This window comes from Arvicanthis niloticus, chromosome 3 (assembly GCF_011762505.2).
Source record: "Arvicanthis niloticus isolate mArvNil1 chromosome 3, mArvNil1.pat.X, whole genome shotgun sequence".
Classification (NCBI taxonomy): Eukaryota; Metazoa; Chordata; class Mammalia; order Rodentia; family Muridae; genus Arvicanthis; species Arvicanthis niloticus.
Genome location: NC_047660.1, coordinates 124474183 through 124499064, shown reverse-complemented (window position 1 = coordinate 124499064; position 24882 = coordinate 124474183). Strand labels below are relative to the sequence as shown.

The window sequence follows — 24882 nt, the reverse complement described above, 5'->3', positions numbered from 1 at the left end:
TATGTATGGTAGTTCTTAGAGTTTGGTGCAATGTGAGTGCTAGAAACCCACAGTACTAACAGGATAGAAAGTGGAATTTTTTTTTTCTCACTGTATTGGTTTGTGTTCTCCAGGAAACAGACACCAGAAAATACAGTGGCATGCGAGAATATTTTGTTAGAAGAGATGTCCATGTGCAAAAAGAGCCAGCGAAGGATTGCTGGACTATTAAGTTACAAGGCAAGTCCAACCTGGAAAAGTCAAGAAAAGACTGAGGGGAATGGTCCTAGGCTTCTGCTCAGGCCAAAGAATGTACATCAGAGTTACTGGTGATGGTTAATAAGGATGCCATTTCTTATACAATACCAACTCACCAGCAAGGGGGCAGCCATAGGGAAGGAAGTTACAGTGGGAGGAGCTTGAGGTGTCTGGTTCCATTACATCCACAGTAAAGAAGCAAAGAAGAGGATGAAAGTGTGCGTGTGTGTGTGTGTGTGTGTGTGTGTGTGTGTGTGTGTGTGTGATGGCACATGCCTTTAATGCCAGCCCTTGGGAGGCAGATGAAGGCGGATTTATGAGTTCGAGGCCAGCCTGGTCTCACTCTGAGTTCCAGGAAAAAAAAAAAAAAATAGAAAGAAAGTGTGCATGCTTCTGCCCCATTTTCCTTCTTACAGAGTTCAGGACCCCTTTACACAGGGAATGACCCCACCTGCAATTAAGACAGGTCTGCCCAAAAGTTAACATACTCATAACCAAGATAGTCCTCACAGGCACACCCAGAGGCCCATCTCCCAGCTGGTTCTAGAGTTTATCAACATGAAAGTGGTAACCATGGTAAATCCTGGTACCTTTGTATCTTCTCCACCCTGCTCAGAAGGCAGCTTTTACCTGTAGAAATGAGCAAGTGAGGGTCTACCCTCTATACTGAATTTCAGCAAATAGAAAGAGGTCAGGAAAAAGAAAAGATTCCTTGCTCCTGAAGACCCTCCTCCCCTGGAAGTCATAAATAATATTTATATTTGCATCCTGCTGCCCAGCAACATCAATGACCCCATAAAGTAACGTTGGGGCCCTATAAGCTGCCTGACTTTATTTAAGACACTGGTTCTGAGCCTTTGAATGACCAGGAGTTTACCAGCTTACCAACTGTAATGACTATTCCCAGTTGTAACTTGACTACTTCTGGAATAAACTACAATCCGGAAATGGAGGGCACACCTGTGATCCATGTCTTGAGGCTGGAAGGCATATGCTTTTGATCCTGATTTTGGGGCATAGAGGCCATGAAAAGCTTAGGCCCAGGCAAGGTGGTACACACCTTTAATCCCAGGAGACCGAGGCACACACATATAGAAAGTTTCCAATAGGTCAGCTCTGTGTGTGACTAAAATTAGAGGTGTATGCTACCATAGAATACTGAGGGAGCAGATCGGAGGGAACAGTTAGAAGTTTTGGCTCGGAAGAAGCAGACAAATGATTTACTGTGTTTCAGTGTGACACAAACATGTCATAAAGTCTTTACAACATTTTGCACCTTGCATCTCATCAGAGACCTACATAATGATGAAGGCAAATACCCAGGGCAAAGGCACAGTACACTCTTGCTTGCAGATTCCCAAGGCTTTCCCTTCTTCAGTCTGGCCCTGGTTTTGGAAGCCTATGTCCCAGCTTCATACAAAGGGTGGGCGTAAGCTATAACATAGAAAAGGAAGCAGGAAATTACAAGACTTAAATGGCAGCCATTGGTGAATTCACACTGGACTTGCCTATACATGTCTGTGATGGCATTGCTCTCTAAGGTCGGGACTATTCTAGAAAGAAAAAAAAATGTAGAAAATGTTCTCTTTAACCGAGCTCCTTCCAGTCCGACTCACAGGAACCAAGTATGGCTGTGGAGGCGGGGGCTGCGGCGCCTGCACAGTGATGCTCTCACGGTACAACCCCAGCACCAAGACAGTCAGGTAGGTGCAGCCAAGTCCAGCTGTGAGTGAACTTCTCACTCCTTTGTTTTGTTCCCTCATTTGGTGAATGTATGTGGAGCATCTACTGTGTGGGGAGAACTGTGCTGAGTACGGGGGTTTCCCAGGATAAACAAGAATATGAATAGATTGGGAAAAAATTTACCCCCTTCAGGGAGTCGTAAAGCTGCCTGAATCTGTGCTGTCTGGGAAGGAAGGCTGCTTTGAAATGGCAACGGAGAATAAAGCCATGCTCACACTCTGTAGTCAGGGCCTACTAACATCTCCTTGCTCCTGTGCATGCATTCTCTATGGAAAGCCAGAGAGCTCTGCTCCAAGGAAGAATTAGACAGTATCACTCTCCTACTTAAAATCACCCGTGGTTTCCTATTTTGATTACATTCTGCATTCATCTTTAACACATTGTTGCTTCATGTATTTAACGACGCCTCTGTCTCTCTCCCCTCTTCTTCTGGGACTCCGCTCGTGCATTTACTAAGCACCTTTCCTCATTTCCCACATTCCAGGTGAAGGCTGGAGTCTGAGAAGGAGCCAGGGCTCTGCTACACCTGCATTCCCTGAGAAACCTCTCCTGGCTTCACAGCCTGTCAGCCTTTTAGAACACCGAAAGTTTCTTTTTGGCGTCCTCTCCTTCCTTCTAGGTGTCACGAAATCTTTGGCAGCCATGTTGCCTTCTTCTTAGCCCCTTACATGACAACATTATACTCAATGAAAGCCTAGAGTTTTCTCTCAGTTCTGCCCCTTCTAATCTTTGTTACAGAACCTGGAAACCTGGGGGAATTCTTTCAGTCCCTTCCTCACCTCCACTTTGAGCCACTATCCCAACCCCAAGCACCCAGGGCTCATTGCTGAGGAAGAGTCCAGCTTTGTGTTTTAATCCTTTATATCCAGCTACATGGGACCATTAACGGTCTGCTGACTTAACAGTCTGATTTCTCCTTCCTTACTCTGATATAAGATGGACTCTTCATTTTCTTCACATTTCAGAGACACAGCAACTACATCTTAGGACTGAGAGCGGCTGTTCATATATCTTCTCTCTTATTAGGATTTGACACAATAGAGAACCGTGGTTGCCGGGGGAGGGTGAGCTGGTTTTCTTTAGGGTGTGCTATATGATGCTCTCCAGGGGATGGCCCCACACCCAGGAGGACATGGGTAGCACAAACTGGATTCAGTGGGTTATAAAAAAGGCATGAAATGGAAGTGGGGTACATCCAGGAATTAGGGGAGAAGAGGCAGGAGTTTGATGATAATAAATGATATACATGTCTGAAATTCTGAAAGAATTAAATTAAAACATCACATATATGTATAGAACAAACTCATCCCATACACAGAGAAGCTTAGAAACACTCCTGAGGAGATGAGTTCTTTTTAGTATGATTTTGTAGCTTTTCTGGCTTATTTTGGTTTTAAAGCAGGATGGTCTTACATTTAAACTCTGTGGTTGAGTACGATTAGGCCAGTGTTCAAACTCATTGTCACTGGGAAGCCTTCCTTGGCACTTGCTACAATTCTAGCCTTGGGTAGTAACAGTCTCTCACATCCACTGGGCTTCACCCCTGCTGACTTTCCTTCTGTCTCCTTCTCTTTGTAGATAACTCTCTCTGAGCTCACTCTCACTTCAGGGCCCACACATATGCCATCTATCTGCCATTCATGTTGAACTCCTTCAGATCGTCTGGAATTTAGCAGACGCATTGATACTCTCATCTCTCCCTGATTCCCCACACAAGTAAAATCCCCTCTCTCCACATGAGTCATTCATTTATCTGCAGTTCTTCTCATGGTCTCAGTGACGTCTAAAGTTGTCTCTCTTCCCTGGACTAGAATGCACACTTTGCTGGAATTGTTCTGTCTCTGTTCACTAGTGAGTCCCAATACCTGCAGCTCTGCCTGGCACACAAAGCACATAGGTAGTCACCCAGTTCTTACGTTTACTTAGCAATGAGTGATATCTTTTCTTTCTTTTTCCTTCTTTTTTTTGTTTTTTTGTTTTTTTTTTTTTTTTTTTTTTTTTTTGTTTTTCGAGACAGGGTTTCTCTGTGTAGCCCTGGCTGTCCTGGAACTCACTCTGTAGAACAGGCTGGCCTCGAACTCAGAAATCCACCTGCCTCTGCCTCCCAAGTGCTGGGATTAAAGGCATGTGCCACCACTGCCTGGCTTTTTTCTTTTTTTCTTTCTTTCCTTCTTTCTTTCTTTCCTTCTTTCTTTCTTTTTTCTTTTATCCTTCTCTGGAAACAAACTTTATATTCTGCTTAAACATGCAAATTTTTCTTAAATTTGAAGCATCAAAACCAGCCCCCAAGTAGGGGATTATTTTTAGCATTCATCAGTGAACCATCTTAAGGAGAATGTTTGTGTCCATGACCATTTACTTATGATGTATCTACAAAGGTGTAATTGTAGAGTTAATGAGCGTGTAAATTTTAAAGTTATTTTCATGTCTTCCAAATGAACTGTCTCCCAGAACTCCAAGAGAGCATATTTTCACTCTTCTGAGTGGTAGGAGTCCCATTTCCCCAGGACTTTATTAATAATGGATATTATGAGTTTTTAAAATATTATGATTTCATTTGATAAAATGGCGTTTCTCCTTGTTCAGTTCAAATCTTTGCAGATCATTATGGACTTTGAACATTTGCCTCTTGTGTCTATTGCCCATCTGTAGTTGTATTTCATAAATGAGAACATTTTAAGTGTTATTTTGAACTGGGCGTTTTTAGCAGTGGTCCTATAGGGTGAAATAGCTCTTTACCTGACACCATGTCTTCTTTTGAAGGGCAGTATCAAACTCACGTTATTGCCCAACTACCCGTGGCCCAGCTCCACCCACAGGATGGAAGCAGTTTAGGTTCATGGCCAGTTGCATGCAATTAGAGAGGGTCAGCCCCGATCTGGAAGAAAAATAATTAACTTGGTTGAAGCTGCTCAGAAATTGGGATTACGAGGTCTAATTTCAATTCTGCCACCGGCACTCCAGCTGTGACCCTGAATAGATCACTCTGATTTTCAGATGCTGTGTCTGTGAAATGAATATGTGCTACAGATAAAGAGTCTGGGCCAGCACTCCTCACCCTCCTCCTGGAGGCACCCAGGGAGTGCTCAGCCCTCAGCCCTCGTTCCCACAGATGTCATGTAATTTGTAATTTGTGCTTCTCTTTTGCATTCTGAAGGCATCATCCAGTCAATGCCTGTCTGACCCCCATCTGCTCTCTGTATGGTACAGCAGTCACCACAGTAGAAGGCATAGGCAACACGAGGACCAGACTTCATCCTATTCAGGTGAGGGTGCCCTGCTCCCTTAAGGGGACTTAGAGTTACAAAGAGTAGGAAGTCTGGGCTGGGCTGCTTGGTCACTCATACAGCTCAGCTGGAGCTGAGAGTTAAGCTGGGATACTGGGATACGTGAGTAACTGGCTTCTTGGGTACATGCTTTGGAAGACTAGAAGACTCCCTTCTTAAGGACTTTCTGATGTGACCCGCATCATTTCCTGTGTGTTCTGATTAGAGAGACTATACATCCTGCATCTCCAAACGCAGAGGGACGCGCGACACATGCAATTTGGAGGTTGTTGTTGGAAAGTGGAAAATAACTTGATTTAAAGGCTGGATTGAAAATATTACACACACACCTCAGCCCCAAAAGATGTGTTGGGCTTGGGTTTGTCCTAGGACAGGCTCTGGCATGGAGTCTGCAGCTTTTCTTAGAGCAATGCCTTTCTGAGAGCTGTCTTCAGACCTAGACCTTCACCAGTGGATATGCTCCTTCCAACACACCGCCATCGCTCCCGGTCCGGACCTAGCAGTGGGTGGAAGATGGGAGCCACATAGAAAATAGGCAAACGTCACGTTCTGTGGGTGTGATAAACAGCTTGGGTTTACTGTTGTGAAACCCATTAAGCTAACAGAAGAGGATGCTGCCTGGACACCCTGTGAGACTTGCCCTCACACAAGCAAAGGGGCCCTTTTCATTTTCACCTGACGCCGAGTTCTCATTGGTGCAATGCTGTTGTGAGACAGTAGCCAGAATGCACTTCTCTCTAGGAAGTCAGACTCCAAAGAGAAAACGGGAGGGATGGAAGCAATGCGGAAGAAATAAAGGCAGTCCATCCATCTTGATTGGATTCTAGGTTCTAGTGCTTTGTAAACTCCTGTATGTTAGAGCATTGATACAGCCGTGGGAAGATCAAGTCATTCGTGATACACTTGAGTGTTTGTGCCTGTGTGGTGTGTGCATGTGTATGTGTGCATGTATGTGGTATGTACATGTGTGTGGTGTGTGCATATGTGTGTGGTGTGCATGTGTGCATGTGTGATATGCATGTGTTCATGCCTAAATATTCCATGTTTTCAAGTTGAATATAATTTGGTTATTTCTTCTACTTCCTTTACTACAGTGGTTCACACCCTTGCTGCATGTTGAGTCTTTAAAAGACACAGTTTTCTCTCACCCCTGACACTCTAAGTCAGTTGAGCTGGTGTGTTACTGGGGTGGGACTGGAGTATTGGTCAGGGTTCTCTAGAGTCACAGAACTTATAAAATGTCTCTCTCTATATTAAAGGGATTTATTGGAATGACTTACAGTCTGCAGTCCAGCTAACCCAACAATGGGCAACTGTGAATGAGACGTTCAAGAATCTAGTAGTTGCTCAGTCCCACGGGGCGAGTTGTTTCAGCTGGTCTTCTGTAGTTCTTCAGCTGTTATACTGAAGGAGTAGGTTCCAACAGATGAGCTGGCAAGTGAGTGCCAGCAGGCAAAGAAGAAACCTTTCTTCTTCCATGGTCCTTATGTAGGCCTCCAGCAGCAGAAGGTGTGGCCCTGATTAAAGGTGTATATCACACCTGGATCTAAGGATCCAGGCTGGCCTTGATCTCAGAGGTCTGCTTGCCCTTGTCTCCTGGGATTAAACGTGTGTACCACCTTGCCTGGGCCTAAGCTTTTCATGGCTGCTGTGTCTCAAGATCAGGATCAAAATAGGTATCTTCCAGCCTCAAGATCTGGATCACAGGTGTGCCCTCCTTTTCTGGAATGTAGTTCATTCCAGAAATAGTCAAGTTGACAACTGGGAATAGCCATCAGAAATGGTGAGCTGGTAAGATCCCTGGTCATTCAAAGGCTCAGATCCAGTGTCTTAAATAAAGTCAGGCAGTTTATAGGGCTCAAAAGTCAGACTGACCAGGCCGAAGGAAGCCACTTAAGATGAGATGAAGGCTTTTGGAAGGCCTTTTCCCATTATTCACTGAATGCAAAAATGTCCTATGGAAGTTGCTTTGATGTTTTAGGCCTGGAACAGAGCACAGGGTCTGTATTTCTAACCTTGTTGTGCTTTCCAGGAGAGGATTGCCAAGTGTCATGGCACACAGTGTGGATTCTGTACTCCTGGGATGGTGATGTCCATGTATGCACTGCTCAGGAACCATCCAGAGCCCACTCTAGAACAGTTAACTGATGCCCTGGGTGGTAAGTACGGCTTTATTTTTAAGTGCTGATGACAGTAATAATTGGGCACCTACCATAAGTGGTAAATTAAATGCTATTTGGCAATTAGTTTAAATAACTTTATAAGACAGTTACCATTATTATCTTTATTTCATAGATGGAGAAGCTGAGATTTAGGGAGTGATTTATTATACATTAGCCCACCTGTAAGGAAGAGTATATCTCTTGAAGTCAACCTGCAAACCAGATCTGCACATTGTGTTTGACTGATGGGATTGCTTGAGCCTCCTCCTCTCTCTCCACATGGTTCTCTTGTTTTCTCCAGTCAGAAAGCTGGGTTATTCGTCCAGCCTGGAGAAGACCTGTAATGTTTGAGTGCTGCTGTATTCCCACTGTTTCCCATTGGTTGAATGTGTTAGTGGAGTCCTAGGAGAAAGGCCTGACTCTGGGGAATCTCCACCCACAAACGGGTCTCATCCTGGAGAGATCAAATGAGAAAAGCACTGTAGGGCAGGAAGGGATTTACATTTTCAGTGGGATTATACTGGGGAAAGGAGGCAGATTGAATGTCTCCTAGTCCTGCTTTCTGGCTCTAAATACACTGGTTTTAAATAGAAGGCACAGTGCAAGAGGCAAGGGATGGCACAACTCAGTGTTGCCTCCCCTGTGCTGACAAGGAAGCTGCTGTCCTTCAGGGGTAATCTCTATTGATGTCACCAGAGGTTTATCTATCAACTTGTGAGCCTCAGATTTGGTCTCAGGAGATGGCTGCTCCATAACCTGGAAGGCTCATCCTGGGCAGTCTGTCTTCAGGGCTCCACTGTTCTTGGGAGTTATAGGACAATAACAGAAGACTTGTAGGTACCACTTTATGAGTCTGGACAGAATATTTGGAACTGTCCCTGTAACTCTTAAAAACACATTAGTTGTCTTGGTGGGCTCAGCCTTGAAGGGAGAGGAACAGCGGTTTTGGATAAACACTTTGTAAAGGTCTGCATGCAGGCATGTGAGTGGATCAGGATTCTCACTCAAGTGTAGGGAAAAGGAGACAGACTGAAGCCAGGCAGAGGCGGCAGGTGTCATCCTGAGTCTAATGACCCGTCAACGCCTGTAAGCCCAAGTGAAGAGTCAGTGATCTTAGAGCTTCTAGGTCCAGATGCCCTCACTCTAGTGGACACTTACTGTAATGACACCTTTCCACTGTGAGCTGTGCTCACTCCAAATTCAATCCCTCCCCCCCACCCCCACCCCCCGTGTGTGTGTGTGTGTGTGTGTGTGTGTGTGTGTGTGTGTGTGTGTTCATCAGTAAGGCTCTGAACAAGTTTTAAGCATTAGAGAAATGCCCCCTGGCTCTGTTTGTCTTTGTCTCTTATCTCTTTTATCTCTGCTCAGAAAACTCGAGTCTAAAGCTCTCATGTTTTCTTCCTCTATGAAATGCTTCTGCAGCTCTCAGAAGGAACACCGGTACAAAGGAGTGACATGGCACCTAAAATGGGTCCTGCCTGATTTCCCGGAGGTCACATCGTTGCTTTGTGGCTGTAAACACTGACAAAGGATTCTCAAATTTTAGGATGCTTTAGACATGCATAGGGAATGTATAAATAATGAAGATTTGGGGGAACCAATCACTAGAGACGTGATCTTGTGTTGTTTCTAAAATAAAACCTCAGGGGCTAGGGGATGGCTGTCAGTAAAGTGGTTATGGTGAGGACCTGAGTTTTGATTCCTACCACCCGTGTAAGAGTCTGCGAGTGATGGTGGATAACCACTGTGCTGCTTGGGGAAATGTGCATCAGACACAGGAAAAGCAGCAAACTCATTGGCCAGCCTGCCTGGTAGAATTGATAAATGCTAGGTTCGGTGAGAGACCCTGTCTCAAAAATAATGTGGAGAGTGTTAGTTGTTATCTCAGACGTCCAACCGCAGCAAACAGACCACTCCAGACCACAGGGTTCCGGGGGTGGGGGGAGGTTTATTCAGGAGATAGGGCAAAGGTGGGGGGGGAAGAAGATGGAAGAAAAAGAGAGCGAGGTCAGGGGGTCCTGCCTGTTTTATGTGGGTGGTGACATACTATCTCCCAGGTAAAGGTGAGGTAGCCAGGTAGATTCTGGGAGTGTATGGTGGTTGCCTTGGCAATGATGTGGGGGTCGCCTAGATGTGATGTCATTGGGTTTGGAGCCTGATACCAACAGAGAACAGTTGACACCCAGTGTCCACCTCTGGCCTCCACATGTACTCATATACACGTGTACACACACCGACAGGAACACACATAGATCACACACACAAATAAAATATGACCTTATATTGAGGATGGAGTAAGAACACAGAACCCTTGTAAGAGAAGCACTGGCCAAAACATTTATGGTAAATCTTGTGCTTAGTTGCCTCCCAAGTTCAGAAACTACTTACCTTTTCTTTACTGTTACAGAGTAACTTTGTTCTATCAACTGAAACTTCACTCTCTGTCTCTCCTTATTTCCTTTGCTCTGCCTCTGTCAAAAATTGACAGCTGCCACAGTAAGTATTAATAAGGAGGGAATCTTTCTTGAAAAGAGGGGAGGGGAGAAAATCCTGCCACTTGTGAGAAGGCTAGGCTGATTCCATGATAGATTTCAAATCGGCAGTTAAGGAGAGTAGGCCTAAAAACTGGGCAAGCCCAGGCAAGTAATGGGAGATACCAGCATACTGGACTTCTGCAGAATAAAACACTCTTTGCATTTACGTACTATTTAAGGCCAGGGTATCATTCTTCGGTGAATGATGGACCCCCTTTTAACAACATACATGGACCATACATAGCACATTATGCTAGTTGAAACAAGTCAGACTCCAGAGAGCAAACATTGTATCATCCTGCTTATACAGGGAACCTGAAATAGTCCAATTTGTAGAAGCAGGGAATAGACTTGTGATCAAATAGTGATTATCTCAGGTGGGAGAAGGAGAAAATGAGGAATTATATAGATCAAAGTTTACAAAGTTTGTTATGCAAAATGAGTAAGTCCAATAAACTCAACTTGGATCCCACAGCTACCAATACTATGTTATATATTAAACACTCACTGAGACGGTAGATCTTTTGTAAAATACCTTCTTTCTGGTGAATGAGTAAATAAATAGGTGGCACGATGGAACCTGCGGTGGTGGGTAAACTCAGGGTAGTGACTGTGGGGATGGATTCCAAGGTGTACACTTACCTCAGCATACAACAACCACTGATCAGCTGATTAGACAAATATGGATTTTTATGTCAGTAACATCTCAAAGTGGCTGTTGTTTTAAGTTTCCTTCCTGATTGTAACTACAGAACAAGTTTTTGTCTTAAAATTCTTGTGTCATTTGACATCTGTCCCAAGAAGAGGGTGTATTTACAGACAGTAAGTACAGATGTGAGATTATTAAAATACACTTCAGAACTCTCAACTAAATATTCCAAGATGCTGATGTAAAATCAAATTTCAGACTCAAGATTTCAAAATTAAGACATCAATCAGAGCTTTCTTCTAAGGATGGGCATGTTTCATGCAGTCACTCACTTGGCTTTCCACGCCTCTGTCCAGGGCACTTGAGTGATAATCAAGCTGGTTCTGTCTTTTCAGGAAATTTATGTCGCTGCACTGGATACAGGCCCATAATTGATGCTTGCAAGACTTTCTGTAAGGTAAGTAGAGAAAAGTACATGGTCAAATGTTTTCCCCCCAAAATAAAACAGTGTAGGAGTGCCCGGTGTGATTATGGCCACAGCCATTTCTGCTAATACAGAACCACTTCTTGGCACAAGGTCTACAGTTCCTGTGTGGCATTCTTGGGGCGGGGGGGAGGAGGCTTAACCTCATTGCCTGGAGAGTCAAGTTGTGAGCATCTGAGCAGTTTGAGCAGTTTGACATTGGCCACAAGTCATCCCTTCCGAGAAGCTGCTCCCAATCTGTCTACCTATATTAGGGACCCTGCCTGGGACCCTCTGTAACCCTCTGTGTACATGATATGTGCATGTGTGTGACGCAGCGTGACACTGGGCACAGTATGGCACAGTTGTCCCTGAGCCATTCCATGTTTTACTGGAATGGCTGCTGGATAGCTGGATGCTGTCCATCTCCAGGGCACAGTCACCACCTGCTAAGCAGCAGACACCCAATCATTAGTGTTAATAGAATTAATAAACAAAACCCCACAAAAGACATTGCTTTCTTTTTCTTCGGTTTTAAGTCACCGTATGAAGTAACAGCCTCCTCCCCCATGGCATTCGAAACACCTATAGTTATGGCTGGTCCTCCCCCACCATCAGAGGATCATTTCTGCAGGATGAACTAGGGAATCAATACCTCCCAGATAAGATCAGAGTAAGATGCCGATTCTTGTTAGCATTATTAGTAGTATTTAAAATATTGTTAGTATTAGTAGTAGCAATGGTTAATGCTCATTGCTGCGTGGCAGGATTATCTATTGAGACCTTTATAAACTTCATTAAACAATCACTGGTATTTACACTTTCTTGTAAACTTAGTTTTTCAGTAGAGTTATCTTGGCTATGCTGAAATATAAGGGGCTTTCTTTTATGACACCTTTCAACATTGATTCTACAGCTTCGACTGTAGGCACCCAGTTAACAATGGAATCCCCTATGGAATTCTGACTGACTTGTTTTCTGTATGTGTGTGTGTGTTTCCCCCCATTAGGCCTCTGGCTGCTGTCAGAGTAAAGAAAATGGGCTGTGCTGGTCGGCTCAAGGAATAAATGGATTGGCAGAATTTCAGGAGGGAGATGAGGTCAGTGCACAGTGAGGTTGTTATACAGTTGTTCAAGACATGAGGTGGCTGACGTCATCCTCAGAAGAATCAGTGGCTGCCCAGGTTGATGAGTTTAACTGTGTCAACATGTTCCCCGTCTCATGTTCACTGTCTCCTTTTATTCTCAAAGTTCAGCCTACAGGGAATTAAGGAATGGGAAGAAGGAGAGTTGACTGTGTACAGTTAGATGGGAGAAGTCGCCTCTCGTTGTTCGTAGATCTGTAGAGTGATTGTGTTTGACAATTCGTTGACTATTTCAGAATAACTATTAGCATCTTCCTCAACACACAGAAACGATTCGTGTCTGAGATGCTAGATGCTAAGCAGTAGCGCGATCTCATCCTGTGCGTGTACCTCAGTGCCTCTCTGCCCCACAAACAGATGCAGTTATTACACCAACTGAAAGAAAAAGACTATATTTCATAAATCTATCACACCAACATTGTCATTTTCAATGACCAGAAGCAAAGTGGAAACAGAGATGAAAGACCAAGGACAGAAGAGGTGGCAACGCCAACTTTCCCTTAAGTTCTCATTGTCTGGCTGCTTCCACCTGTCTCCCCCACTGTCCTCAAACTCGAAGGAGAGTGTGCAGGAAGCTGCCAAGTGCAGAGGCCCGCTGACGTCTGAGGAGTTCTTAGATGTCAGGTCTACATGAGCGTCTTGGCCGGGAACTAGGATCAGCACTGATCAGTTCCTTTTTGTCTCCTTTTTGTCTATCTTCTTTTGTGGGGAGATGAGGCCATGTGAAGCCCATTCTGCCCTCAACTGTGTCAAATAACTAAGACTGGCCTTTAATTCCCTTTATGCCTGCCCCTGTTTCCCAAGATCTGTGATTATAGATAGGCATGTGCCACCATACCTGGGTTGTCTGGCCATCTTCTTCCAGTCTCAGCTTATAGAAGATTTAAAGTAGAGGTGCTTGACAATAATATAGTAGTTACCCGTTACCAACTGTTTCCCTTCCTGCAATCCTAGTTACCTGTGCTCAGCCATAGTCTGAAAATATTATGTGAGAAATTCCAGAAATCATTTATGTTTCAAATTATAGGCCATTGTGAATAGTATAATGAGTTCCCACTATACTCTCCTCTGTCTCACTTGGAATGTGAACCACCGTTTTGTCCAATGTAAGCACGGGGTATACATTACCTGCCCATCTGTCACTAAGTAGATGTCATAGCTACCATACTAACACAGTAATGCAGTGCTGTGTTCAAATAACCATTACTTTAGTTAATAAAGAATGACTCTGAAGCACAAGGCAAGTGATGCTGGTAACATTCAGATATGCTGACGAGTAATTATAGAGTCCTTTTTAAAAAATGAAACGACAGGGTTATATGGTATGTTTACACTAGAGTATGTTATGAAGATTTACAGTAAGAATGATTTAAAAAAAAATGCACTGTGTATAAAAACCTAAAGTTTAAACTGTCTGTGGTTTTTGGGTACCCATAGGGGTTGTGACAAAGATCTCTCCTGAGAATAGGGGGTACTATGATAACTTCTGCCATTTTCTCTTTTTAAAGACAAATCCAGAACTGTTCTCAGAAGAGGAATTTCTGCCACTGGACCCAACCCAAGAGCTGATATTTCCCCCAGAGCTAATGGTAAGGAGGGCAGTTGCTTACCTAGAGGAACTCTTGGTGAAATGTCAGGAGGGGCTTTCTCCAAAGCTCATGGTGCAGCTCTCAGATCTCCTCAGAGACAGTGTGCAGGGGAGAGCAGATCGTCACAGCTTGTCAAAGTGTGAGAATAATTATCTGTGGAGTGCTCGTCGTGAATGGGACTTCTATATCATACTCACTCCCCATGCCCACCCCCCAAGACTTGGAGATCATGGAGAAAAGGGGTGGAAAGGTATCTTCTGGACATGACAGAACCACTGCATTCATGAAGTCATTGTTTGCTCAAGAACAAATCAGTTAGCATTCAGCATGGAGAGCTGAGAGACTCATGCCCCCCACCCTTAGGTCATACACTATCAATAGTTAAAGGCTGGCGGGGGGCCAGGGATGGTCAGTTTTCTTCAAAGGTATGACCTAGCTTGTCCATGACCCAGTGGATGGCTCCACGTCCATGTGTATATGGATAACACACATTGTACCCAGTAGGTTTTGAAAAAAAAGGAGAAAATGAAGTTTCAAGGGGTCGGGAGATTGAGAGTGTGGAAGATGAATCTTGAAGGAATTGGGGAGGAAAGGGAGTAACTTAGTAACAGTGTATAACATTCATATATAAGATTCTCGAAGAACTAATAAAATATTACAAAGAAAAATAACTGATGAGCAAATAGGTGCCAGCCATTTGTCGTCCTCACCTCAGAGTCCAGAACGTGTGGGCGGAGGACGAGGTGGAGCGTGGAACCACCACAAGGGGTGGGAGGACGTCAAACACAGCTGGTGACATCTGTTAAAAGTCATAGACATGCAGTCACTGTCCTTCAATATCAGCTTGTTTTCTCCGCCCACTTACTCGGAAGTTCATTTTTCTGTTGGATGATTTGGCAAAGTTGACCACGTTGCTATGTTAGTGAACATCAAAATGAGTTTCTGGGAGATATCAGAGCCAAGGGGAGCTATTTCCATGTGTAAACTCTGTCAGGCCTTAACTATGAACTCTGACTCTTGGGAAAGCTCTATTTTAGCTCACAAAATTTAGTTTTTAGAAGATTTTCTTTCTGTAGAGTGAAAACAGAAGAGAATTTTGTTACAAGCTCTCTCAAATCCCTGTTGTTTTTTCAATAGAGAATAGCTGAGAAACAGCCACCAAAGACCAGAGTGTTTTATGGTGATAGAGTGACGTGGATTTCCCCTGTGACCCTGAAGGAACTTGTGGAAGCTAAATTCAAGCATCCCCAGGCCCCCATTGTCATGGGGTACACCTCTGTGGGTATGTAGACTCTCCCCGGGACATCTTATAAGGGAGTGAGTTCTACTCATTGATGTCAGAAAAATAGCAGAAAACCTAGTATTGTTCAAAAAATGTTACAACATTAGGTGACTGCCTGCCCTGTGCCTCACTGCAGTAGAAGTGAGCTTGCTGGTCCCGTGGTAAGCTAGCATCAGGAATGCCCTATGCCTCACTGGAGCAGAGGCAGGCTTGGTGGTCCTATGGTAAGCTAGCATCAGAGTGCAGGTATCCTGGCTTTCCATTTGGGTGCCACACTGGCTCTCATCCTGAACTGCTCTGTCTTTCCTCTCTGGGTGGCTTCTCAGTAGCTGTGGCATATCTTATTTAAACAGCAGTTTTGGAGCCTTCACCTTTTCCATACAGGTCTGGCATGGCTGCCCATCTCTTTGTAGGGCCTCCAGAATCTTCTCCAAGTGAAATCTGAGTGTGCCACAATGCACAATTGTTAGTTTTAGAGCTACCAATTCCAAAGACCCCCTAAATTTAATCAGCCACTGTCTCTGCTTTGCAATAAACAGACCAATAAAAGGAAATAACTTTCATATATCCAAAGACATTGGTTTAGTCATAATTCAAAATAGAGTTGTTAGAGTCCTTTTGTTCTAATCTTGTGTCTCTCCTATAATCCCTTAGGGCCCGAAGTAAAGTTTAAAGGTGTCTTCCACCCCATCATAATTTCTCCTGACAGAATTGAAGAGCTGGGTGTCATAAGCCAGGCCCAGGATGGTGAGTTTTTAGGTCTCTTTTCCTTTGGAAATGCATCCATCAAGTTAGCTGCTTAGTTCGGCGGACTGACAGGCAAAAGTTGTTTCTGAGTCACAGGTCACAGCTTCTCTTCAGACAGAATGGTGAAGTCCACAATGGAGGGAGTCCAGGAAGAATTCTCTCGAGTTCACTAATACTGTCTGAGAAGTCAGATTTTCACTGAGAAACTTTTCTGTCTGCAGGATCAGGGAGGCTATTCAAGGGAGTCTGTGCTCTGAGTGCAGAGCATCAGAGGGAGAAGCTGTGCAGGATCAGGGAGGCTATTCAAGGGAGTCTGTGCTCTGAGTGCAGAGCATCAGAGGGAGAAGCTGAGCACTCTCCATGCTCACTGCTCGCCTGAGCACAGCAGAGGGAAAGGGGTATGTCTTAAGCAGCTATAGTCCGGCCTTTTCATTCCTGTGAAGGACATTGGTTTAATGACAGTGAGAAGCAGCATTCACTTTGGTTTGGGTTTGGAATGAAGCTCTGAAATCCAATTCTTGGCATGACACATAACATCCTTAAGATCTTGAGAGGGGCCGGGCAGTGGTGGTGCACACCTTTAATCCCAGCACTTGGGAGGCAGAGGCAGGTGGATTTCTGAGTTCGAGGACAGCCAGGGCTACACAGAGAAACCCTGTCTCAAAAAAAAAAGATCTTGAGAGGGGACTGAACTGGATCTCAGTTTTGTGACCATAAAATGAACCTATTACTATCTCATGGTTTGTTTTTAATTTGTGAAGATTTTTTTAAAGCTATCAGCGAAATGTGATAGATTCAGTATTCAAAGAATCTAGGTTTCATGATCTCCACCCCCAACTCCACCATTAACCCAACCACACATCACTGCCATCACCACAACCACCTCTATCACCATAAATATCTCCGCCATGGTCATTTGTCACCACCGATGCTGATAGGTACAGTCACCTGCCTCCAATATAAAGATTCCATGCCTGTAGCTTTGGCCTAACATTTTGAGGCCATCAGTGATCACGTGGTTTACTTACACAAGGCTTTACTTCAGGGCTGACCCTGGGTGCTGGCCTCAGCCTGGATCAGGTGAAGGACATTCTGGCTGATGTAGTCCAGAAGCTTCCAGAAGAGAAGACACAGACATACCACGCTCTCCTAAAGCACCTGAGAACTCTGGCTGGCGCCCAGATCAGGAACATGGCTGTATGTATTTGACAAAGAACCTCGAGCATTCATGTCTTGGGTGACTCCTTTCTGTTCTTTAAGCAAACGAAGAGAAACACTCTCTAAAGCAGGACTTAGAGCCTTATCTTAGTGCTCATGCTTTGTAACTATGTAACAAGTGAAAGTAAAGTAACTGTTCTTTAAAGTCTTTAGGGGGCCACATTGTGAGCAGACATCTGGACTCAGATCTGAATCCTCTTCTGGCTGTGGGTAACTGTACCCTCAACTTACTGTCCAAAGGTAAACAGCAGTTTCTGCTGGGGGGGGTCAATATTATAGCCTTGATTTGTTCCTATCATCTCTGGGGAGGCAGGAAGATCAGTTTGGAAAATGACTATTCACTGTAATAATAATAATTTCCTTTGCCTTTTTGAGGCTGAAAAGTTAGCCAGTCTATCTGAATACTATCTGCCAGTCTCTCCATCTGTTTCTTCTTGAAAACCTTGCTCTATCAGAGGACCAAATAATTTGACCTTGAGACCTGATGTTGTATTTACAAATGTGTTTGGCTGCATGTATACCCATCCTGGGGTTCATGTAGCCTATCGGCTGTAGGTTACACACATCTGCTAGGTGTCTTCTTACCCTACATTGGGCATGCTTGTGCTTGTTAATGTGACAAGGATCCTCCGGCATTCATGTCTTGGGTTAATGTGAATTGATCTTTGGTGAAGACCATAGGCTCTGAGAGCCATCGAGCCCTTTGTTGGAGACACTCCACCATGGCACCAGGTATTTGACTCCAGTGCCCTGCTTTGGACTGTACTTAGCTTATCTTCATTGAATGCACACAGATCTTTTTCAACTGAATAATTATTGGCCCCCCTGCTGTACTTAAGTTCTTGAGTGTTATTTTTAAAATTCAGTGCAGGGATTTTGTTTCTCTTACACCAGTCTGTCTAATAATTATTAGGGAATTCTTATAATTTGGGCCTCTACAAATGTATGGAGGTTGCTTTTACAGATATGAGCTAGCTTTCTATATATTATAGAAATATATATAGTTATATGTATTGTGGAACATCCATTCCTTATAGTGTCTAAACTATGGAGTAATCTTAAGGAGGAAGATTTAAATTCAGGGTATCAATTTAAGTAGCACACCTTTGTAAAAACTCCTGCCATGAGAAGTGAGGTTAGATGAGAGAATACAAATACAAAACCTTTTTAAGAGTTTTCCTCCCAAGCTATATTTTATTATGGCTTTAAATTATTCCTGCTGCCAGTCCATTGACCAAAAGACTGAAATTCTTTAGATGCTGTGGATGGGATATAACCAAATAAAATAGCATTCACTGGTGCACAAATTTCAAATTCACTAAAAGGTTGCTTTGATGATTCACTTCTATAGATAATAAGGCTCCTGGTTATAGAAAAAAAATGAAATGGTTATGGATTGTATTGATCAAATAGCAAAAAGGATATTAATATCTACTCCCTGGTAGAAAAGCCCTAGGCCAACTGTGCCATTGGGAAGGAGACTGCTAAGGTCTCTGTTCTTTAGGAGACTCTAGGTGTGTTTTTATCTGCAAGCAAGTATATAAGACAAAAGGAGGGAGGAGGGGACAGGCTGGGAGAAACATCGAAGGATGCTGTCAGAGAAGACACACACACACACACACACACACACACACACACACACACACACACACGTGCACATGCCCATTCTGCCACCACCACCACTGCCACCCCACCACAAGCAGTAGAATTATTCCCCAAGTTTGTTCAAGGGATTGAAGGTGTCCTTTGGTCCACAGATGGAGAACGGCAGATCCCTTTAAGTGAGCAGTTTCTCCGCAAGTGTCCTGAAGAGGATCTTAAGCCTCAGGAAGTCTTGGTCTCAGTGAACATCCCCTGTTCCAGAAAGGCAAGGATGGCCCTTGGTCTTCGTTTCCCAGTCCCCCCATCACTTTGAGTGAGTTCACCCAGGAAGTGACAAGGGGCATGTGTGCAGCACAGTCACTGTCATCCCACTGTGCAGTCTCCTGACATTTCTAGAGCTAGGACACCTCTCTTCCTCTGCCACAAGCTATAAGGTTACTTTTAAGCAGTTTTTAATCTACCCTTTGTCCTGTCAAACCTAGTCCCTGAACGAGACAGGTCTTCCTAGATCCTGGGCCTGAAAGAAGCTTTTTTTTTTAAAGATACTTGCAGTGGAATGTAGAGGGAAAGGGTGGGGTTGGGAGTTGGATAGACTGAGTCTTGAGTTCTGGTTTCAAGACCTGAACTAATTACTGAATCACCTCAAGCCCAAGGCTCCTGGTTTGTACAGTGGTAGAATCAGGCCTACCTCTCGAAATGTGGTGGTTTAGGGGACTGTCGTCCTAAAGAACCACATACTCATGGCTCAAAAATGGAGACTGACTTTCTGGGAACTCTGATAAGGTGTCACCAGGGATACTGGCTTCCTTTGAGGCACGGCATTGTCTCTCAGGGGAGCTCTATTTGTGCCTCTTTTCTTCAGTGGGAGTTTGTGTCAGCCTTCCGACAAGCCCAGAGACAACAGAATGCACTAGCGATTGTCAACTCTGGAATGAGAGTCCTTTTTAAAGAAGGGGGTGGTGTCATTGAGGAGTTATCCATTTTGTATGGAGGTGTTGGTCCAACCACCATCAGTGCCAAGAACTCCTGTCAGAGACTCATCGGAAGGTAAGACATTGTGTCCTTAACTTCCAGGTAACAGACCAACCTGCTCTGGGGGAAGCTGTAATGAGAAAAAAAATGCTTTAGAATCTTACAGTTTGATGGCTGGGAAATCCAACACGTCTTCAGAATCAGTTCCATGTGTTGCATTTAGCAAATTCCCAAATGAGTGTTGGACCTAAAGATCCAAAATCCCGGGACACACTCCCCCCAGAAACACTCACGGATGGGATTTGCTGCAATAACATGAGGTTTATTGATAATAAGATGAAAGCCAGTATACTGGGGTTCCCCTGTGTGCAGACAAGAGGAACCCCAAGCTGGAGCTGAAAGCAGCTTTTATACCATTTTATACCATTTTTTATACCATTTTTACCATTTTTTATAGTGTTCACAAGGACAGTTAATTACTTCTTAAACAATAACCATAAAGGCCAAACTTCAACAGCCGTTCCCAGGCCTGGTTTCCATTCCCAGGCCTGGTTTCTAAGTATCTCAAATTTGCACCTTATCTTTTTACAACAAAGAAGGTCAGCTTAAGTGGCTTCTGTTTACTCAGGTGTACTGTGTTTAGGGCTCATCTCCTTGATAAACTCTTTATCTTGGGCCCTTCTTCTTGGAATGTTTGTTTGAGTCTTTGGAATGTGCTCTTCCTGGGATGTGCCTTGGGGGCAGCTAATATTTGACTCAAACTTAATAAGGATCTTTTAATGTTTAGTTCAAGCTGAGACCTGAAATTACATTCTTAGATGAGCATTATAGAAACTGTGTATGCAGTGTGTATAAGCACACAAGTGTGTGTGTGTGCTTGTGTTTGTGTGTGTGCATGTATGTCTGTGCATATATATGTATTTGTGTAAGACAGAGACAGAGGGGTGGGATGACCATTCCCTGTATTATAAATTTTCATTTTTATTTTTTGGTGGGGAAAATAATGTAAATATCTGTGTTTTCTGATGTTCTTAGGTGACCTCTGTGAAAGGGTCATTCGAGTCCCAGGTTGAGAACTACTGCTTTAATGAATCAGACTGCCTGATGCATGTCATAGTTCAGTCTCTTTTAACTCCATGAACTCATTCAGTCTATTTAACCTTATGGGACCTCAGTTTCCTTCTCTGTCAAAGAAGAGAACCATACCTACCTTATAGAGTAGTTGAAAGGGTTCTATAAGTGAGTAAACACAGTGCTGGCATACAGAAGTGTCATAGGAGTAGAAGAGGCAGTGAGCATATCCTGAGCTAAGGACTCTGATGGAGGGTGTGGTGGGACCCAGCCCAGACACTTAGAGAGTAGCAGACCAACCTAAACTTGGGTTCCCTGGCTGTACAGCCTGTACTCCTGGTTCCTGTAAAGACCATAGACATTTGCCTTATCTACCAGCTGAACCTGCTGAGCTGAGTCTCCTCCTCTGCCTCTCACAGGCCCTGGGATGAAGAGATGCTGGACACAGCATGCAGGCTGGTTTTGGATGAAGTCACCCTTGCAGGCTCAGCTCCCGGTGGGAAGGTGGAGTTCAAGAGAACCCTCATCATCAGCTTCCTCTTCAAGTTCTACCTGGAGGTGTCACAGAGTTTGAAGAGGGAGGTGAGTGGAATGGGTCCTGTGGACTGGGCTGCCCAAAGCAGAGGTACCAGCCCCTGCTGGGGAGCTGTACATTACCAAAGATGTAAAGCTAGAATCACATCCTATTGGTGCGTGTCCACTGGCCTATCTTGTGTATAGCTTTGAGTTTGAGGAAGAATTTCAAGGAGGTCTCAGACCTGCACATGGTTTTGCCTAACACCACTCAGTTATTACCACTTCATAATAAACATATAGCATGTCTGGATAATTCTGTGAAAACTTATTAATGCATTTAATGCATTTTCTTTCATTTACTGAAACCTATAAATGAAGCTTACTTTCTTATGCTTGGTTTTCTTGTCTGGGTGTCCTTTATTCGTTAAATGATGGCAGCCATTGGAGCACCATGAAGAGAGTAATCATAAGGAAAAGGCTTAGCATAGTGCCTGGTGCTTCAGAGGGATGCTGGGTATTAATGGTGGTGCTTAGTAACACTAGCAATGCACGGACATTTGTTTGCCTACTTCCCCTTATCAAAGGGCCACATGGTTGTTGCCTAAAGAAACACAATGGGAAAAAGTTCTCTGGAAACTGTTTTCTGGTTCTAAGGAACCTGGACCTACTGTCCCCATGAACCTCATGGTAATCAACCCAGCTCGATGAGAAGCCATGACCCATTGCCTTATGTAGAAACCAACCCAATAACTTTAAATAGTTGGGAGAGGTGATGGATTTGATAAAAATGCATCATACAGAGCTCTCAAAAAGTTAATAAAACTTAATACATAAATAAATAAACAGAAGACAGGAAATCCTCCTTTATGGAGATTTTTAGAGGTATCTTCTCAGTATAGATGAGAATAAGAACCAATGGGTTGTATCAAACTTTTGAGATGAGGAGCTTGAAGTCATATATAAACATATGACATTTCTACCAAGTGATCAGAAGTGGAGAAAGCAAGGCTACCTGTAGGCTCTCCTAATTAACAGTAAAGAACACAATTTCCTGGTGAATCAGCTGATATAATTAAAGCTTCTGTGCTCCATTTAGCGTCCTCTCTTTGAAAAACAGTAGCTGTTGTTAGCTTTAATTTCTATTAAAATTGTGTAAGTTATAAAAATAATCATAAAATATATTGTTTAACATCTCATCTAAAGAAGCACGTGGCCCATTTCCTCTGTTCTCAGAAGGCACTCTCCTGTGGGGTGTCAGCAGCTGGGTCACCTCTGCATACTTGAGAGCCTGGCCAGATGTCACCATGCAGCTTCATGACTTTTTTTGCAATAATGGGTGCTAGTTTTGACTTTTCCTGCTTTAAGTTTGGCCTTCTCTGTCTTATTTGGCTTCTCTTTTGTTGTTATATGTGTCCCCAAGTCACTTAGAAAAGTAAGTCTGTCTGTCTAGACAAGGGTGAGAAAATAATGATTGGAAAATTGGGACATTTCTAGTTATTGGGAAATAATCTTATGAAACAGATGGTGGAGGTCAATGACATTAATTTCATGTGGTTTATCACCTCACAAGGAGGATACGTACCTTTCAGGGTTTGTGTTCTGGGGTCAGGGGGTTGTTTAAATTTTCAGGGTTCTGAAAGGATGAATGCTTAATCAATGTTAGATGTTGTGGTAGAGATGTCTGCTGAGAATTATACCAGGATTCCCTGCCGGAGCATTCTGGTACATTTTAAATGTCTACTATTTTCCTTTGCAGGACCCAGGTCACTATTCTAGCCTGGCAGGCAACTATGAGAGTGCTTTACAAGATCTTCATTCAAAACATCATTGGAGAACATTAACCCACCAGGTTAGCGCATGCATGCGTGCATGCATGTATTTAAATTCAAAGACAGGGCTTCGGGTCTCTTGCCTGCTGGTGACACATTGCCTTCTTCAGGGTTGACTGAAGCTTCAAAACCAGGTTGAGAGTGTAGTTTGATGGAATAGTATAGACAAGTCCCGAGTTTAATCCCCAATACTTCAAAAAGAAAAAAAGAAATCAGAACCAATTAGAAATCATGATTAAAAAGAAACCTGGAAAATGTTAAACAAATATGCCTGTTTTAGTCTTAAAGGCTCTGGTTTTGTTTTGTTTTGTTTTACTATGGCTTTAGGCCAGGAACATAAACAATCTGGCTGTTGCAATACACTTTTTACCCTAGCTTGTGACTACTGAAGCACAACAAAGGCAAATTCTGAGCTGGTCCAAGAACTGTTTTGTTTCCTTTCAAAGGACTAAGGGCATGCCCTGCCCTAGGGGCCATGGAACCTTGGCGGTGCAGACATTACAGCAGCTGCTAGTTTGTTTTGTTCCAGTGCTGGAATACTTTCCTTTCCAACTTCTTCCTATCTTAGTGGCTGTCTTCAAATGACATTTTATTGTGAAATCAAACGTGAACGCCAAGAGTTATTTTCTCGATTTCCCGATGAAGGCTTACAGAAATTAAGGAGCTCCCCAGAGCTTTCAAATGGAGTTTCTGTCATAGCATCATAAAAACATAAAATGGAGCCATTCTGTTAGTAAACTGGGTAAGACTTAATGTGTGTTTTCCTGGAATAATTGTCAAGAAACTGGACCAAGAGTTTTGTTGAATCAGGAATGGGAAGAGATTTTAAAATGGCAGTGCATCAGATCTGCTGGTGGATCTACTTATAAAACCCTTCCTCTTGTCTCAGTGAGCACTAAGGTTGCTGTATGTCCCTTGAGGTTTTGAGTTCAATATACTCAAAAAATTTAAATATGCCAAACTGCTTTAGAAGTGAACATTTTGAAAATTAAAAACAGCTGCCTTCTCCCCTGGCATTCTGTAAAATGCTGTGGCCACAGTCTGTGACTTCTGCGGCCTTAACATCGCCTTAGCCATGGATCCCATTTCAGGGGGGAGCTAAAGCCAAGTAGTGGACGGTCAGCTCATCCAAAGAAAACTGAAAGTCTTCTCAGCGATTGACTTTGAAACGGATCTGTCATGTTGGGTTCTAAGTCAGTGTTTTGGGTACAGTGTATTTCCCACAGAGATAAATTTTGTTTTCACACACACATGCGCACATACACATGCGCGCGCTCGCGCACACACACACACACACACACACACACACACACACACACACACACACGAGAGCATCCCAGTGTCCAGAGTAACTTCAGCCTTTACAACCAACACTTTGCCCAAATCACTGCCTTGCTTTTAAAGTTCTCTTTCATTGTCCTTGCAAACACTGAGGTCATCGGATGACAGAGAAAACAATTGTTTTGTATCATAGTACTTGATGAGGTAAATCCTTGCTTAAGCTACAGGGTGAGGGGGAGCCAGCAAGCTGAGGAATGCAAACTGTGAACTTCATGCCAGAAAGCAAAAGACAGGGGCTATCCTCCCCTAATGGCTGCTCTACCTCCTTCCGGTAGCTGACTGTCCATGTGACTTCAGGAGATCACCTGATTGAGGAATAGCCTCCTTTTCTCATTGTGTCTTTAGCCTGTGACAAAAAGGAGGAGCCGAGTGTACTTGCCTGCAGTCCACTGCAGCTGGCGGCTACTGATGAGTCAGTTTTCACATTCACCTGTCCCAAGCTTGAGAAATTCTCTGTCTTTTGGCAGACCTGGTACAGTAAATTTTTAAAAGATTT

The 24882-nt window shown here is 43.7% G+C and overlaps 1 protein-coding gene across 1 annotated transcript in view; it reads left to right on the top strand.

Moving 5' to 3' along the window:
* LOC117705708 (aldehyde oxidase 1) overlaps positions 1-24882 on the top strand; it is a 78355-nt gene that overhangs the window by 17140 nt on the left and 36333 nt on the right. Inside the window, exons 3-16 of the mRNA XM_076932059.1 lie at positions 1844-1940; positions 5138-5246; positions 7300-7426; positions 11008-11069; positions 12085-12174; positions 13728-13808; positions 14946-15090; positions 15745-15837; positions 16883-17034; positions 17202-17295; positions 18813-18922; positions 19520-19704; positions 21120-21282; positions 22973-23065. Coding sequence (XP_076788174.1) covers positions 1844-1940; positions 5138-5246; positions 7300-7426; positions 11008-11069; positions 12085-12174; positions 13728-13808; positions 14946-15090; positions 15745-15837; positions 16883-17034; positions 17202-17295; positions 18813-18922; positions 19520-19704; positions 21120-21282; positions 22973-23065 — 1601 coding nt within the window. The remainder of the gene's footprint in view (positions 1-1843; positions 1941-5137; positions 5247-7299; positions 7427-11007; positions 11070-12084; positions 12175-13727; positions 13809-14945; positions 15091-15744; positions 15838-16882; positions 17035-17201; positions 17296-18812; positions 18923-19519; positions 19705-21119; positions 21283-22972; positions 23066-24882) is intronic.